The sequence below is a fragment of the Mixophyes fleayi genome, chromosome 1 (assembly GCF_038048845.1).
Source record: "Mixophyes fleayi isolate aMixFle1 chromosome 1, aMixFle1.hap1, whole genome shotgun sequence".
Lineage (NCBI taxonomy): Eukaryota > Metazoa > Chordata > Amphibia > Anura > Limnodynastidae > Mixophyes > Mixophyes fleayi.
In genome coordinates, this window is record NC_134402.1 from 415,919,982 (window position 1) to 415,938,945 (window position 18,964).

An 18,964-nucleotide genomic window follows, 5' to 3' on the forward strand; every position below is an offset into this window, starting at 1 on the left:
TAGAGATGCCCAGCGCTTCAATTGGACGCTGCTGCGTGCACTCGAGATTGGCACCCCCTACTGTACATTGACTAAGGGCAAACATCCTTTCCCCACCGCGTTCCCTCCCTGAAATTGTAGGCTGTAGTAAATGTCCTTTGCACTTAAAGATAAATTGGACATTGCTGCGTTCTGTAGCGTATGGTTCGGTTCTGGACACGCTCAGAGTAATTGTGCAGATTATACACAAAATCGCTGTTTAAGTCCCTTAATGAATCAGGCCCAGTAACTCTGGGAGAACAGACAAAATGTGGTGTTCTCTTTATAAAATCTGGACACTACAGATATTATTATTGTTATTATTATTATTATCTTTTATTAATAAGGCACCACAAAGGATCCGCAGCGCTGTACATGACATATACAGAAAACAGTGATCCATGACACAACATGATACAGGTAAAATACAGGTAACATGGTAATGCAGATCAAAATATTTCTGGGACAGTGAGTGAGAGTGATGGTAGTAATCAGCGAGAAGTAGGTTGAAGCTTGAGATAATAGCACTAGGGAAGCAGGCCAAGAGGTACAGAGGGTGATGGAATAGTAAAAGGAGAACACAAAGAACGAGGGCCCTGCTCCTGAGAGCTTACATCCTAAAGGAAAGGGGGAGACACAAGTAGGGTGGTTCTAACTGGGGGAGAAAGCCGGGAAAGGGGAGTTAAGAGGAGGACTGACAGACTTGAATAAAGAAATTATTCTTAAGGGCACGCTTGAAGCCTTTGAGAGTAGAGGCTAAAATGATGAAACGTGGAAGATCATTCCACAGATGGGGAGCAGCCCATGCAAAGTCCTGGAGACGGGAGTGGGAAGAGGTGATCAGTGAGGTAGTGAGGCGGCGGTCACTGGCAGAGGGGAGGTGGCGGCGAGGAGTGTAGGTAGAGATGAGGTTGGAGATGTAGGGAGGAGGATTGACTGAGAGCTTTGAAAGTGAGGGTGAGGAGTTTAAATTTAATTCTGTAAGCCACGGGGAGCCAATGTAGGGACTGGTGGAGGGGGACAGCAAGGATAGAGCGGCGGGAGAGAAAAATGAGGCGGCAGCAGCATTGAGGATAGATTTAAAAGGGTTAAGGTAAGAGAGAGAAGGAGGTTACAGTAGTCAAGGCGAGAGATTACAAGAGCGTGAACTAGGGTTTTGATGGCTTCCACGGTGAGAAAGGGCCATATTTTGGATATATTCCAAAGCTGGAAGTAGCAGGATTTTGAGAGGGACAGAATGTGAGGTTTGAGGGACAGAAAGGGGGTGAGTGTCATATTCCCATTTATCAGTACAGAGCTTGCTCCTTAGACCCACAAATAATAGTATTTAACCAGAGCAAGTTTTCCTTGTGAACAACTACTAGTTGTCACCTTACACAGGATATGAGCTACCAGTAGTCACCATAAATCAGTCTCTCTCTCTGATGTGTCACCCATATAAACCTTTGCATCATACCCAAAACAGACAAACTTTAAAAGGGAAGAGGAACAGGGAAATGTAATACATGTTACATACCAGTTTCTTTAATAAGTAAAGCATTTAAATCTTCTAATGGAGTTGGACCTGAAGTAAAGAAATCAAATCTGTATTAGAAAAATAATTATGAAATAATATATACTAAACACACAGGCAACATTTTTGTTGGTTACCTCTTTATAACACCCCCCATACTTACCAGGTATATTCCTTGCACAAAAGTAAATGAATATTTATAAATTCCATGTCACCCTCCTTATAACACTTTCCTTGCTATAATAATTAGCTGTGGCCCGTGTTATATGGAGGGATGTATAAAGGACAAATGTTATATTCTGAAAACCTAACCCGCAGGGGATACATTTGAGAGAAAAGGGTGACAAAGTTATTCGAGAATATTACATGAAAAAAACTTTACATAGGCCATGCATTGCAGTCACTAGGACATTCACGCCTTGCATAATACAATGACATACAATTAAGGTAGGTGAGATCACATCATGAATTATCAAGCATCACATGTGTAAAACAATATGTAAGTTCAGAGATGTTTTAAACAAACACACATTAAATAAAAGGCTGCCTCTGATCCACTCATCATAATATTATTTTCCTTTTAGCTTTACATTCATTTAGTGGCACTAAATAACTAGAGAAGGAATTTATTTAAGAGCTCTATGATCAGAGATCCACTGATTTGGACAGTAGATTGCAGGATTTTCTAGACTGGGAGACTGAATCTTCTGCAATCAGTTGTCACATTCTACTCCCACTAAAGATTAACGTCCAAGCCCTGGGATATATACAGAACTGCATCCCAGCACAGTACCCATTAAATTAGCAAATTTTACAAGTAAGCCATGTTTTATTTATTGATTGCGCATGAATGCAAAGGCAAACAAAATCTTCAATTATCATTCAATGAAAGCTTCATACATTTCGGATAGGCTCCTAAAATGTACATGTATCTGTTAATATTAGACAAGGCATCTCATATTTTAGGTTTAGTAATTCATTCACATAGCAGAGACCAAAATCTGTGGTATAATGTGACCCCCCCCTAGTGTAAATGATAAGGATATTAAGTCACAGAGCAAGTTTTCGTTATATAACGAAAGATCTCCGAGGTGACTTCTAATTTCTGTAATTTAAGGAATGGGGATTATTCCTTATAATACAATCAACAATCAAATACTAAAAGTGATGACGATGTCAGAACTCACTGTTTATACAGTTATTTACAGCAGTATATACATAGAAATGTGATGCTAATGAAATATTAGATATTACTATACAAATCGACCATGCATAGCAAAACAATCAGATGAATAAGTGTTAAACAAGCTCTCAATGTCATGTGATACCATACTAAAAATGCTTAAGGCGTTACTGTGCCATTAATTTTCATTATCTTTCAATAATACAAATCTAGTATTGTAATTGAATACATCAGTATTCTTTGAGATAACAGTCCTTTGCTGTTTTATAAAAGGAAGACTAAGCGTTGCTTTCTCCCAGCTAATAGCTACAAGGTAACATCCAGCACATTTTCCTCCAGTTTCTGTGATTAGCAGAAGGTGACTGACACCATCATGCTCAGTGACAGCTACTCTGACAACAAGCTCCAACCTTTCATGTCATGTCAATGAGAAAAGACACTTACCTTGAAGGGTGTGAACCATGTCTAAGAGGACAGGTGTGAGAGTCTGGCTGTACTCGTGAAATATGTCAATGAAGAGCACTTCAGAACAGGGCTGGTAAAGACACAAGAAAAGATTTATGAATAATATACTAAAGCTTGCTAATATTATAACATGTTAATATGTTTTTAGCAAACTTCTGTTTACTATACAGCCTACCACCCAGTCCACAGAGTTATGGTTATGCAGCCTTCACCTCTGATTTAGTACAGGACTTTATGTATAAAGAGAGTGCCTAGAAAGTACTGCAGAACCCAGAATCATTGCTCCAAATACAGCTAAATGTATAACTAGCCTCAGTACTTCCACCTACTTCACCAGTACCTTCATCAATGTTTACACCAGTGGTTCCCAAACTGGGTGCCATGGCTTCCTGGGGTGCCGTAGTGTTCTCACAGGGGTGCCAAGGCCGGTCGTAAGCAAGGCGGGGGACTACTTGGTAATTATTTTGGCTTAGGGGTGCCTTGAAAAAATTATGGAGACTCTAAGGGTGCCTTGAACAGAGAAAGTTTGAAATCCACTGGTTTACACCACAAGTACAATCTCTCCCTTCTCCCTCAGTTGCATAATGCAGACACTGACAGAGGGACAGGTAGGGAGGACACAACAGAAGTGAGGTGACAGACTGAGAAAAGGCAAATCATCACAAAGTAAATATTTTTGGAAGAAAAGCCAGACATAGTACATAGATTTACTGCAGTACTGGATCAGAAAATGAAAAGAATACAGACTTGTGCGTATTCCCCGGGGATTTCTTGGCCCCAGCACATATTTTGCAGTGAGGACTCCTTAACTGCTACATGATTTCACAGAACATTGTCCAGGCTATGACTTGTCAGCCACACCGTATACCACAGCCCATTATATACGCCCCCTAGTGGGGGCAGTTCTAGAACAGAGGTAGCAAGGCCTTTGGCAACCTCATTACATATTATAAAATACTGCTCTTACTGGTTTCCCAATTCATTGGGGACATGGTCAGACCATTTACAGGGTAAAACCAACTCTTCCTAATACACTCCAAGACCAAGACAGATTTGCGGAACAGAAAAACACTAGTCGCCAAGGAGACTGGTATAAAAAAAACATCTCGTAACATCATGAGAGAAACAACGAAATAGAAGGTTACAAAACCCTGTTACCTGGATCTTAAAATGTGAGTGGGATGCAATATACTGTGACAACTATTGTCCTCTGTTATCAGTAATTTAGGCATCCTAGGCTCTCTGTAGTATTTTCAATAAAACAAAAATCTAAACTAGTAATAAAAGAAGGAACTCCACAATTTGATGCAATTTAGCAGGTTCCTGGCACTTACAGATAGCCATGGCTTCCGCCATTTGTTTTCAGTGCTGCTCGGCTCTCTCCCTAGTAGAAGAGATCCAACACAGCAGCTCAAAGGTCTTAGTACAATTATTGGCAAAGGAAGTCATTTAGTAAAAGTTATTTGTAAAGTGCAAAACCTATTAAACATTAATACTGAATATTATCTACTTGTCGTCTGCGTTCAATCCAACCTGACAGTTTCCCTAATATCCGCTACCATCCAGTGATCTCCTCGCTCCTGCCTGTATGAAAATAGCCTGCCTGGACGGGAGTTCAGAGAGCATCACTGGACACTGGATAAGGTGGAACTCTGGACCCCAGGTAGGTAATATTCTGGATTCATTTCTACTTGACAGAACTCTGAGAATGCTGAGTATTTACATGGGTACAAAGAAGAGCTTGTGTAATGGGTCGTTTATTCCTAATTCACAAATTGAATTCATTACATCAATCAGCTTCAACGTAAATTCAATTCTGATTTCATGCTGTCATTTGAAAGAACTTGCAGCTTTATTAAATCTTTCTTTGGGATTACACAGGACTACCATGAACACCACTGTCCCTTGAAGTTATACAATTCAAGCTAATTTCTATTAGAACTGTAAGGGTAGATTATACATAGCAGATGTGTGTATCACATAGAGTTATATATGTAACATATAAAAAAAATAAGAACAGGTTAGAAATAAGCAGTCATTATTTAAGATCCCGCTCTTCTCAATTTATGATATTTAATATACCACGGAAATGTTTTGCATTACTTAGAACTGAGGCAAAGATCATCTGACAAAATATGTCATTACACGAAAAACACATTTGCCAAATATTGCCGTTTAAACAATGAAGAATGCAAAATTGTAGAGACTTAAAAATCCTTTGCAAGAAAACAAATTGCTTGCCATATGCTGATTTCAAGTACTGTACACTAGTAGAATAACAAAAGGAAAAACTGACTATAGACAGAATCTCCTGTAATCAAATTTTAATGTTTTAATCCAGGTCGGCCCATGTGCCTGATGTTTCTTTCTAAAGCATTTATTGAGGACTGCAGCAACTATATTGTATGACATCCCTTCAATGGCACCCAGCATGTAAGAGTGGATTTAACCTGTATGTTAGTCTCTCTCCATTAAATACGGGGAGAACAGTATTTTAACTAACATTTAACTAACCCTAACAAGAGTTGAGTTCACCACAGCATCTCACTGCCTAATTGGAGAATGGACGGGAGAATGAAATAACAGATGTATCCAAATATAAATATCACAAAAAATGGTACCATTGTCTACTTGATTGTCCTTTAATATTCTGCCGACTATCCAAGTAATTTATGCTGACTAGAGGAAAATCACTCTCGTTATGTCCTCTAGAAATTGCAATTATTTTCAAACTGCAGTACCTCTTGCAGCCTGTTGGTGGCCAATCACTTCCTCATAGTGCAGAATGTGAGAGTTTTCAACTGCACTAACATCCAGCCAAAAAAAAATGTACCTTCATTTTAATTACCAGAACGAAACATTCACATGAGTATGAAGTCTGAGAAATCTTATAAATGAATTGTATCTTTTTAAATTTGTTTACATATATTTGTACATAGATGTGCATCACTGCCGCACAGTTTATACACAAAAGGGCATGTTGTAACACAAAGCAAAAATTAATGATGAAACATCCATATAACAAATTAAAGAAAGTATTGAGAAAAGGTCATTTTGTTGGAGAACAGTCAGGGATTAAGGAAGATGACATTCTGAAGAAAGACCCTAAGGACCTAGACCATGTAATGCTGTAACATTTTCCTGTAAAAATGCATGAGCAACAATAATACCTATTTCATGACTTGGAAGAAAGGCCAAGACTGAATAATTCAGAAGACATACCCTCAGACTGTACTTCCAGGAGTCCCCACCGCTCTCCTCCACTGCTGCAAACACAACAAGACGGATTACAACTGAGAATGGGGCAGAATTAAGTCCTTCTGTACATAACTATTAAACATATTTCTCATTACAATGTGTTAGTGTATTTGCAGACTGTGATTGAGCAAATGTTAACAAAAATGTAGTTGCAATGAGACACTAGATAGTCCTATAATAAGATGTATATTACAACGTAACTCTGAAATTGGCTATTTGCCAGACTAAGGCATACTTAGATGTGTGTGGCCTAATGTGACATATATGGCCATTCATACAAGACCTACAAGTCCCAAGCTCCAGACAGGGCACCATTAGCACATCGAATGTTGACACATAATTGGTCATGTGTGATCAGTGTCATAAACAGCCTAACTGGACAACATAATCACACCATGAAGAAATGTTCCTGTGTATCTGAGTAAGGGTCTTCACACTGATAGGGTTTTATCTGGTGGTGATGAAAAGATTACATAGTATAACACCAACACTTTTTGCGAAGTGTCAGCCTTTCAGCCGAATTGCAGGTACATTGTGGAGTATTGTGGTCTGCTTATGCACTTATTCCTTTTAATATTTTAATTTAACGGTCCTAACGTAAGTGTGTCAAAAACACATGTAATAATTTAGTGATTTTTTTTTAGTGAAAGGCAAGTGTGACTGTAAGGATGTAATAAAACTGGTTAGCAAGATTCCATTATTACCAATCTAACATTGACAATGCCTTAAGGTAGCTGTGTAATAACTCCCAAGTGGGAAACACAATTTCACTTCATATTATTCCACTCATCAGCAACTGAACTGCGACAAGAGTATGGAAACTTTAGAGAGAACTCTGTGAAGCCGCTCTATTTTTAGATCTATAGTCTAGGTGGGATGATTACAGTCGGGGAAGCAGATTGGAAGTACAGCACATGCACGGCTTCCCTACAGGTCACCTCTGAACCCCAATTTTTCACTCCTCTGGCTTTGCTAGTTGCAGGAAGCAGAGTTTTGCTTGTTTGTTTTTATGCAATTATTTTTTAATTAAACTGATGTTGTCGCCTTCCAGTTCAACGACTAGGATTATTGACATAAGAAATGGTTACAAAGATAGACAAAAATTGAGTAAAGATACAGCACATTACACTTAGTACAATAATGAATATACAATGTAGCAGCAGTTTCGATCATAAAGAGTCAGCCAGCAACATAGCCCACAAGAGGACAGGCCCCAGAGAAAAAGTTGTATATAATTTATCACACACTGAAAGCAATTAACTCTTGGGCAGGAAACATGATAGTGAAATGTTCAAACTCTTTCCTATAGGGAACAAAATCTGTAACAAATAAATCCAATACGGCTCCCTCCAGAGTGGAGCTGGCTCATGTTCAGTCATTATACCTTGTAACTAGGTGGCTAGTCAGTGATTAATGAATGTGAGACTCACGGAGCTCTGAGAGATCACCTCTGTTATCCCACTATGAGCTTGCTGCTTGGCACACTTTAGAAAACACATCGCCCACATTAAATATATTGATATAAGAAAGGGAATGTGAGAGGATGTGGTTCTGCGAGCTCCGTCCACTTTTGGCAGTTTTATTCTCTTTAAATGGCATCCTGAAAAGCCGATGTGTTGATGTAAAGCATTATCTGTGAACCCCAGACCCACTCCATTGGGAATATGAATGCCCAGAATAGCAATGAAGCCACCAGAGGAACAAAAGGCCCTGCAAGCAACTTACTGGCCATACTGCCATCTGTACCCTAATCATGGTGGCACCATCAAACCAGACCAAATAAGCCTTATGGAGTTAACTGCTTGTGGCCATCAGAGACTGCTGTAATACCTCTCTAATGATAAATATTTAAGAAATAACGGTCAACGTGCCCTTATATACCAAGATATGTAGGCCCTGCGTGGACAAGGGTAAAATGGACCAGACAGCAAGCGTTCTTATAACATCTGCATTGCTGGTCTGCCCCGAGACTTTCCTTGTTACTTATTGAGTCATTAAAAGAATTTACTTGCTTCACAAATAAACTGGATTAAGTGCTTGGTATTTCACACTTACATGAAGGTAGATACTGTTGAAGACGTAGCTATTCCCCTCCAGTGGGTCTCCTACTTGACTAGTCGGGGTAGAGATACAGATTGATATGGACAGGTTTCTATCACTAAACTAGCAGTCAAAAACTGTACATTTTCCAAGTAGAACTTGCATCTGCTGGTATTTCCCTCTCAATTCTGTGAGGAGCAATAGTATTTATACAATGATAGACTTAGCTAAACATGTACTCCTTATCCCTCCACTAACGAACCCTAGAAAATACTTCATAATCATTGTTCTCTGGACTGTTTTACTTGGGACGCCAGCCCACCTAGATTTAAGAAAGAAAACTTGCAAACCCATTCCTGAGCCTTCCAAATATTTGCCTGTACTATTTAACTGTTACCTTGGTATGAATAATTTGGTGACTCATATCAGATCTAGAAACTCTCACACTTCCAATGAATGTGGCATTTGTGGGATTGGCCCATTCCTTCTTAGAGAAAATTGTTCCACAGAAAAATTGTTGTGGTGTGACAAACAGTGGTTATATTGTAGCATAAAGCCATTTAGTAACTAGACAAATGCTTCAATCTGGTACAACATGTATCTACCTGAATTATAGTTTACCCTGGACTGTGTGAAATAGGAAGACATTAATAAAATACTTATGGCATATATTCACCGATTCAAAATAGTCTGGAGGGACAGGATGTAAGGATGTACAGGATGTAAAGAACCACAAGGAACCACTTATGATCAGGTAGGGGGACTTGAAGATCTGGCACCATTGAAGGGGTTCAGGTGCCTTAAATAGTCTGGAAGGCTTAATTCATTACACACTGGCCAAAGGGTGAAATTAATAAAAGTCTAAAAGACTCAAATTCAATATGGTGGCCTCCATGAGCGAGATGCGACACTCAGCGCCGGAGAGAAGGAGAATGGCAGGGGGACACACAGGTAAGTGAGCCGGGCCCTGATTTGAGTATTCTGCGGGTCCGGTGCATCCATCCCATACACACAGTGGAGGATGCCAATCCAATTACTAGGAACCAGTAACAACGCTGCTGTGCTGCAAGTCTCATAACCAATAGTTCAGCCCACTAAATGGCTGCGTAGACTATAGGGGCACACATAAAAGTGCTGCAGTGAATCAGTTAATTAGAAAGCAAACAAAATATTGCTGCTATGCCCTTACCAAAGCTCTCCGGATCCTCCTCCCACATTGTACGCTCCTCCTCACCAAGGAGGAAATAATGGGTTACCAGTCTGCGGCATATCTCCGTCAGCGTAGGATAAGTGAAAAATGACATTTTTATTTGGTGAGCGTTGATGGTTTCTGGTTTGCTGTCTGCAAAATATTGTTAAGTCAGAGGCAATAACATATTACCAATAAATAGTATAACAATTAAAATGCATGTTTAAGACATGTTTTTCATTGGATTAAACTTAAAGGAATTGTGGACTTTTTTAAGGACTAAGGGCTAGATTTACTAAGCTGCGGGTTTGAAAAAGTGGGGATGTTGCCTATAGTAACCAATCAGATTCTAGCTGTCATTTTGTAGAAAGTACTAAATAAATGAAAGCTAGAATCTGATTGGTTGCTATAGGCATAATCCCTACTTTTTCAAACCCGCAGCTTAGTAAATCTAGCCCTAAATGTGCAATATAGACACAAAAGGCCTATTTTGGAAATATAACGATTAAACATTTCTAATCATTTGCAAGGTTAGATACACTCTAGTAGAATGTACTGGGCAGATATTCTGAAGATTTTTAATCTTTGGTGGCCTGGGTCTATATAGTCTTCCGTCTACGCCCAGCCCCCACTGCTGCATCACAACCCCCTGACATAAGCCGGAGGACGCAGCACTGGGGGCTACACATATACAGAGAACTGCATAAGCAGAGCTCACCAAAGATGTCTATAGGGCGGGTAAGTGCTAGATACAATTCACTAGAGTGCATCTAGTAATCAAATATAGGATAGGTGTTATTCATGAGACCATTCGGTTCTATTTCGCACCTATAACCTCTATAAAAAAAATTCAAAAATTATACTGTCAAAAGGTGGACTTAACTTTTAATAGATTCAATTTTGTAAAGAGAAGTCTTTGCCTAACTGTTTTCATTGGTACACTTTCTGCCAGAGTACAGTTTACAGTATCATCTATTCAGATTGGATGGAGACACATGCAGTCCTCTATTCACAATATTTGGGTCTTGCATTAGTTTAATACAAAAATTTGGACTTGTCCCTTGAGAATTGTTAGAATAGGATATTGGGGCAAAACACATCTATGTTAACAAGGCCTTAACCAATTTGGATTCACTTAAGTAAGCCACTCAAATCATTTTTCTGTGATAAAGCCATCCTGATGACAGAAGAAACTCATGGACTTTTAGATTCACAGCAATAAAAAATGATATATATATATATATCTACATAGTCCTATGAGTGGCCTCTGGGTGAAAATTATGAAACAACTAAAACATTTCTAAAAATAACCTAATGATACATTTATAATACAATACAAAAAAACAATTCTAATACAAGAAAAAGTGAATTAGATGGAATAATTAATACTATTATTTGAAGAAAAAAAATCACTGACAAAATAAATAAATGGAATATGCAAAAGAAAGAAATGTGTACCTTCAAATTTTTTGGATGGCTTAAATGAATCGTTCTTTACAATCATCTTAATGAGCCTCATGCACTGAACTATGAAACGTTCAAACATTATTCCGTCCCCAGCCTCTGTGAAAACATAGCTTACTGCAAACTCCAGCGCTCTCTGGATTAAAGGAATGAATGGAAATGGGTGTTGGTCCAGAAAATCTAAAAGCTAGAGAGAAAAATGAAATAAATATTATGGAAAAATCCAATCTAATTTGTTTCCTGCAAAAAAAAAAATATTTTTTTTTTATGTGCATCTCTTCTTAGTGTCGTGCATGAATGTTTTGCATAGTTCTCCTGAATGTCCGTCGTGAATGTTTTGCATAGTTCTCCTGAATGTCCTGCGTAAATGTTTTGCATCGTTCTCCTGAATGTCCTGCATGAATGTTTGCACAGTTCTCCTAAATGTCCTGCGTGAATGTTTTGCACAGTTCCCCTGAATGTCCTTCGTGAATGTTTTGCACAGCTCTCCTGAATGTCCTGCGTGAATGTTTTGCACAGCTCTCCTGAATGTCCTGCGTGAATGTTTTGCATAGTTCTCCTGAATGTCCTGCGTGAATGTTTTGCACAGCTCTCCTGAATGTCCTGTGTGAAGGTTTTGCATAGTTCTCCTGAATGTCCTGCGTGAATGTTTTGCACAGCTCTCCTGAATGTCCTGCGTGAATGTTTTGCATAGTTCTCCTGAATGTCCTGCGTGAATGTTTTGCATAGCTCTCCTGAATGTCCTGTGTGAAGGTTTTGAGAAATTCTCTCCTAAATTTTCCTGTATAAATTTTTTCTCTGGATCTCTCCTCTGTACCCTACCATGAATTGTTAGAGTTGGTATCATCCAAGTGTCCTGCATGAATGAACTGTGTGTTCCTCTCGAGTGGATGTTTTGTAGTTTACAAAAAATGCAATGTGTCCAATGATGCTGGATTATAAGAAAATAATAATAATAATAATAATAAAGATTACATAATAAATTGGACACTACTATAGTACGATTAACTGCTAAATTAGACTGATTTGTTTTTAATAATGTCTGCATTCATGTTTTAACAGTATAACATTAAGAGAAGGCAAAATGAAAATCACGTTAAAATGCTGCAAATACTATTAGATACTGGAAACTTAGAAAACACCAAAAGACTGAAGGCTCCAGCATCAAGCAGAATAACTGCAGTTTCATTTATGTCCACTTTCATCATACAGTACTTTCTACATCGTCTGGAAACAAGGGACAAGCAATACATTACAGTGTGATTTATTGCACACTCTCCAACAACTACAAGAGTTTCACAGGAAACGGTCGCCCATAAAATAAAATGGATCTAGCTCACACAAAAAGCCCTGTCGCTTAAGGTAAAATTCAAAAGACAGAAACATTAGCCTTGATGTTCCAAACTGGATATATGCACTGGTAAAGGAGAATTTTACTAATAAATTTCACACATCAAAAAGATCAACTGTTTTAATAGGTCAAAAAAGTGACATCTTGAATTTTATTGTTCAGTGTTAACCTTGGAGGTGTATCAAATATTGGTAACTGGAGCTGCAGCCTATGGTTTATAAATGTAACAGACAAGGATTTGCAACTCAGCAAAGAACCATTATATTAGAAGTATGTGGTTCTCAATTTATTGAGCAATTTGGCACAATTCTCAACATAAAGGAAATAATATGCTTTGTAAAAGCAGAGAATAAGGAAGATCAGGGTTAGCCGACTTCTACGTCACATGACCCCTCTGAAGAACGCAGGGAAGTCACACTGCATAACAGAAGTGGGGAGGAAAGGCAATGTGCTGTCTACTCTTGCTCTGTGTGACCCCCTTGAAGAACGAGAGGCTGCCCATCACTGCTCTAAATGATTCTGATTATGCCAGCAGACAAGGAAGACATATTTTAAACATTCTAAAGATTTTGTTTGTTATATGTATTAATATGTCTGTACACTAGATATGTCCCATGATGGAATACAGGTGCGCACTTAGGGGTGTTTCCAGCTGCCTGGAAACCCCTCTCCCAGCTCGGGAATGGGGGGCTCCTGGAAAAGTTCCTGGTGGCTGGCCCCACTCTGGGACCATTCATCCTGATCCATTCCTCCCCTACCTGGCACTGACACAAGTCACACAAGGGACACGCACCACCTTGTACCTGTGCACACAAGCAAGAGAAGCAGATAGACGACAGAAAGTAAGTGTGGGAGCAAAGTCGTAATGTAATGAGGGTGGGGGACAGACTATTCATTTATTTGTGGGGCGATAGTTGGAGCTATTTATTTAATGGTGGTAAGTATTTAATTCAATAGCAGGGTCATGGCGGGTGCCTTGGGTGCTATTAACTGAGTGTAAAGCTGAGTTTGGGGAAAATGATGGCTATTTATTAAATGTGAATACTAATTATTTATTGTTGGGGCTGGTTGTGGGAATTCTATTTATTCAATTGCTATTAATTTAATGTCTGGGGTGTTTGGGGGAGAAAAAAAGATCTGTTTATTAAATGTGAGTACTATTAATTTAATATCAGGGCTAGTTATAGGGAGGGAGGCCTAATAATTAAACATGGGTGCTAACAACAGGGCTGAATGAGGCTTCTTTATTTCATGCACCTATTTTTTCTCCAAACAAGGACCCAATATTCCAGGATCCAGACAAGCAGCTACTGAACTAAAGGCACCAGCAGGTAGAGCAAGCAGCAACAACACGTAGGAGAGAGATACTGCCCTTTTATTAGTCTAAAATGATAGCCACTCCCTTGCATACGGGCCATGCCCACACTCGCAGTGTGGCATGGAAACCCACCTCTAAAATCTCGTGTTTGCCTCTGGTCATAAAATGGAATCAGTAAAAGCAAAAGTCATTCAGAACCATTGATTAAAACTGGTGTTGTGCTGTAAACCCATAGCAACCCAATAAAGGTTTCTTTTCAAAGCTATACTAGGATAATGACAGGTAGAATCCACTTGTTTGCTATGGATTATCATGTTTTTCCTGTGAACTAGTTTTCATAAATGTCCCTCATTGAGCTGTAGGTTTACCAGTTCAGCTATATAAAACCAGAGCTGTATAAAACACATGATGCATTATTGCTTTAACATCACTATTTTTATGTGTTGTATTTCAGTTAAATATTTCCAGCGGCGATACTGGACTATAAAGGGAAACCCCCAGCGCTTGCTAGTCTTCAAAGGTGTGTATTTTACGTGTATCTAGTTTTACTATGGCTGACATGGAAACACAAACTGCATTTAAGGGACCCCCCCATCTCCCAAATGTCTACCTGTGACAAGACTACAGAGCAGCCTTTGTCAGGTCTGCGATCGAGAAGCTTTATATGAAAAGCTGTGAAGAGGGAGAGCTGAAGTATGAATTATGTGACAACAAAAGAAAAAAGGGAATTGCGAGAGGTAATTGCACTTCTCCCACTCCATATCGCAGCCTATTATATTTGTAATGCAATTGAGATGAAGCATAGACCATGAACACAGCAACATCAAAGGAAAAGGTACTTTCTAACGGCGTCTGCACCTCCCCCAACCTCTCCAAACTGTAGGCGATTTTGCTTTCAATTGAATGTTAAAAATATAATTTCTAAAAGCAAGCACAGGTGCCAGCTGTAAAGGCTGTCATTTGTACTTCAGCTAAATCGGACTTGCAGAAACATCAGAAAAAGAAATTAGCCAAATGACAAGACAGCGTGATTTAAACAGATACGGATCAATCAGAACTCAATGAGAGATCAAGTGATACCATTGAGGTGAAAGAATGGAAACATCTTCAACTGCATTTGCTGGCGTCTTACCACTTTAGTAAATAATATGATAATCTTTTCCATTCGTTCCCTGCACACGTGTTCAACTCCGATACCTCTACCTAGAAAACAAAACGCCAAGTTACACAGCAAAAAAGGCTTCATGCTTCAAGTATAACTAGAAATATGTTGTTGTTTCATTATAAAATATTACATACACAAGAGTTATAGGAAAGTGTTCCAGGATGTCATCCTGTAGAGATATATCACAAATCACCCAGCACTGTGCTGAGTCCTGGGGTAAATATATCAAGATGTGATTAGCCTAAATCTCCGGCTTTCTCTGTAGGATTAAAAGTGGCAAGTTTATTAAAGGCAAAATCCGGCATGTTTGGGTGAAAATATTTATATTTTCCAACCCAATAAGCCAGGGTTCGTCTTTATTAAAATTGCCGTTTGAAATCCTGCAGTAAAAATAGACAAAAGCTGGCAATTTGGGCATTTGAAGCTTGATAAAAAATACCCACTGGTTTTCATATTAAAGAGTTACTTATTAAGGCTCTCAGAGCACTAGGTTCTTTCTAAAATTAGCTTGATCAGCCTTTATCTAGTTTACCAGCTGCCCATGTTTGGTCTTATTGGCCAACAGCGGCATAATGTTTAATTCAATCTTTGTATTTACCTAGGGTCTATAATCCTCTTTCTAGATTGTATTTGATACATAACGGATAGACTATATTAGACTGGTACAAATGTATTCTTTGATATACCGCCTGTGTTGGTGCAGGATAATCATCAGACACTTAAACATAGTCTAAATTCTTTGACTGTGCCAGATATTATCAAAGCCAGGCACATGTACTTATAAATATATGGTAGAATGAAAAGCTATTCACTTTTTATATATATATATATATATATATATATATATATATATATATATATATATATATATATATAATTTAAATGAAACAGATATTCATCATCATCACCATTTATTTATATAGCGCCACTGATTCCGCAGCGCTGTACAGAGAACTCATTCACATCAGTCCCTGCCCCATTGGAGCTTACAGTCTAAATTCCCTAATATACACACAGACAAAGACAGACACACAGACTAGGGTCAATTTTGATAGCAGCCAATTAACCTACTAATATATTTTTGGAGTGTGGGAGGAAACCGGAGCACCCGGAGGGAACCCACGCAAACATGGGGAGAACATACAAACTCCGCACAGATGGTCGAGAATTGAACTCATGACCCAGTGCTGTGAGGCAGAAGTGCTAACCACTTAGCCACCGTGCTGCCCCCAATATAGTATATGGCCAATTGTAACATTTTGGTGTCAGGATTAGGAAACAAAAATTTAGAGCCTGAAATGGAAAATGGCAGGGGACAATAGTTTTTACTCAGCTAGACAAAAAAATACACACAGATTTCAAGAATTTTTCACTATAAAGAAAACATCTTTAGATTGATGAATTTATGTCTTCTCATATTTGTCAGACCTGAATTTTAGATTTACTTGTGAGAATAAAAGACATACGAAAATGAACAAAAGAAAAACCGATTAATAACAAAAGAGAACAAAACACAAGTATGTGAACATCACAAAAACAATTGAACCACTGTTTTTGAAGTTGTTTGTTGTTGGGGATTATATGCGATACTTACTGCATTCTAAAAACTGTCTCAAACGGTCAAATACTGCATAAAGGAACCCCTGAAAGAAAAATGATTAGGTCAATTACATGTCATCTACCTTTCTTCATGAATACTGCATGTAGGAGACAAGAGAGCTATTATATGATGTTAATATGACCGTGATTTGTTATAACTTCTTTCCTAAGTGCAGCCTATTCTGCACACAATCCTGGTCTTCACAAGCTCGCTGAGACTTGCATTTCAAAGACTCTCAGGTTGAATGACCGGCTGATGACATCTATAATAGATTTGGTGAGAAATTCAACTTACAAACTGTCTGTAGCTAACTGTGGTTACAATGATAGACATAACTCATTCTACGCCCTTCAGAAATGTACAGAAGAAACTGCAAAGCCCACAGAATCCGAATTCAATCTTCAGTGTAATATCATTACACAAGTTACATTTACGCCTTGTTAAAATAAAATGATTTACAATGAAAGTGGATCGGTTAGCCTTAATGGACATCAAACACTACCTGTAATAACATCAGCCACTGACTACAGAAAATGTATGTTTAGCTATGTATGTCCTATATATCTTGTTGGGGGCTCTTTCAATAAGCAATTGCATTTTATGCAAACTATAGGAGTTTGTTTTAGCAATAACACAGCCCAACAACAACATTTTTAGTTGCTAAGGATGTTTGAACAAATTTAGTTTGTTTTGTGGTTGTTGAATTCAAAAATGAAAGTATTTTTCGTGAAAATAATGGATACCCTCAATTAATAGTGAACTTAGCCATAACACATGCATATCGGCATCTATCAGGGATAGTAGGGCGAAGCAAGATCATTGGAGAAAAGTTACATGGCCTTCAAGAGAAAACATGACTGTAGGTGCAGTGAACATCGTTAACGAGCCATTGGCCGACAGGGGGGAAAAACAGAAATCATTCTCCCACCACTCCACGTCAAGCTGGGACTAATGAAACAATTTGTTAAGGCCTTTGACGAAGATGTCGATGGCTTCAAATACATTTGTAGATCGTTCTCTGGACTAAGTATGGAAAAACTAACAGATGGAAACTTTGATGACACTCAAACTCCTAAACTTATTGGTATGAATGGTGTTGAAGCTTCTGCCTGGTGCAGTTATGTCTCAGTTGTCAAGAACTTTTTGGGTAACCACAAAGCAGACATGTAAGAAGAACTGGTGCAAAAGATGCTTATAAAACAGAAAGTTTGGGTACTTTTAATTCAATAATTAATGCACCAATCATATTATTATTAGAACTTTCCAGTTGCCCACAAAAGTTAAGTTGTTTACGTAAATGTATTGGTCTTGTTGCTTTTTCTGCAATGCCATTTTTTTTTTTTGAGAAGAGCTATGGAGTGCTTACAGATAGTGTTTTTCCCCAAGCTGACGAGGGAAAACACTATCGGTGTTCTCATATAGGGCAAATTGCTGCCGGGGTTTCTGTACTCAGTATTTAGTACCCAACCCCTTCCATCTATGCATAGATTTTCTGGTGAATGCTACACTTTCAAAAGAAAAATAGTCACTGCATTAGTAGGTTGAGGCATTCACACTTGTCCTTGTCCTGCTACCAAAGTAAGTCTATGGAGGGGAATACTGTGGTTCAGGCAGACAGCAGGACTTTCATGTATCAGGGGATTCTCAGCCTTTTGGCTAAGAACAGATGTAGATGCCATGAAATCAGGACTGTCCTGTGAAAATCAGGACCATTGAGGAAGTATGTAAAAAAAAACCTGTTACAGAACTAAAGAGGTTTGAGATACGGTTACTTATGAAGAAAGTGGGATTTTTTTTCTGTCTACATCAGACTTATTGTCCGCAATTCCACTGTAGGAAGATGATTGGAGTCTCCGCTAACAACGGACACTTGTGTTGCGTTAGTCAGTGATGTTATAAATATTACGTCAAACCATTAGGGGGTATAATTACTAAATTTCGCCTATAACAACCAATCAAATTCTAGTTATCATTTAATACATTCTACAAAATGACAGCTAGAATCTGAATGGTTGCTATAGGCAACATCTCCACTTTTTCAAACCTGCAATTTAGTAGATATACCCCCAGGAAACTTTCATATACACACTTAAGAATGTTACAAAATATTTATTCATTTTGGATCAACCTGTGTTTTAGATTTAGCCTTTTAAGCGAGTATTGAGTTCTCCAAAGAAGCTTTTTTTCTGTAATCACCTTCTACCTTCTTCTGGCAGTGGACATGAAGTAATCTTCAAAGATACTATCTGCTCAGTATCAGATATTTGGCATTCAGCGAACGGTGTGTGCTAACAGAAACTAATTATCCATAATAACATTTTGATCAAGTAGGTATAACTCTAATAGTCAATTATCAAGCTGTCACTCCGTTCTAAATTGATTGACAAAAATAATAACATT

At 38.4% G+C, this 18,964-nt stretch overlaps 1 protein-coding gene across 2 annotated transcripts in view; it reads right to left on the bottom strand.

Moving 5' to 3' along the window:
* Window positions 1-18,964, bottom strand: part of IPO11 (importin 11) — a 336,682-nt gene that overhangs the window by 248,711 nt on the left and 69,007 nt on the right. For both annotated transcript variants that reach the window (XM_075182983.1, XM_075182973.1), the window contains exons 8-14: window positions 16,559-16,607; window positions 14,932-15,002; window positions 11,125-11,317; window positions 9,667-9,819; window positions 6,402-6,445; window positions 3,159-3,249; window positions 1,535-1,582 (exon numbers count right to left, since the gene is read on the bottom strand). In XM_075182983.1, coding sequence (XP_075039084.1) covers window positions 1,535-1,582; window positions 3,159-3,249; window positions 6,402-6,445; window positions 9,667-9,819; window positions 11,125-11,317; window positions 14,932-15,002; window positions 16,559-16,607 — 649 coding nt within the window. The remainder of the gene's footprint in view (window positions 1-1,534; window positions 1,583-3,158; window positions 3,250-6,401; window positions 6,446-9,666; window positions 9,820-11,124; window positions 11,318-14,931; window positions 15,003-16,558; window positions 16,608-18,964) is intronic.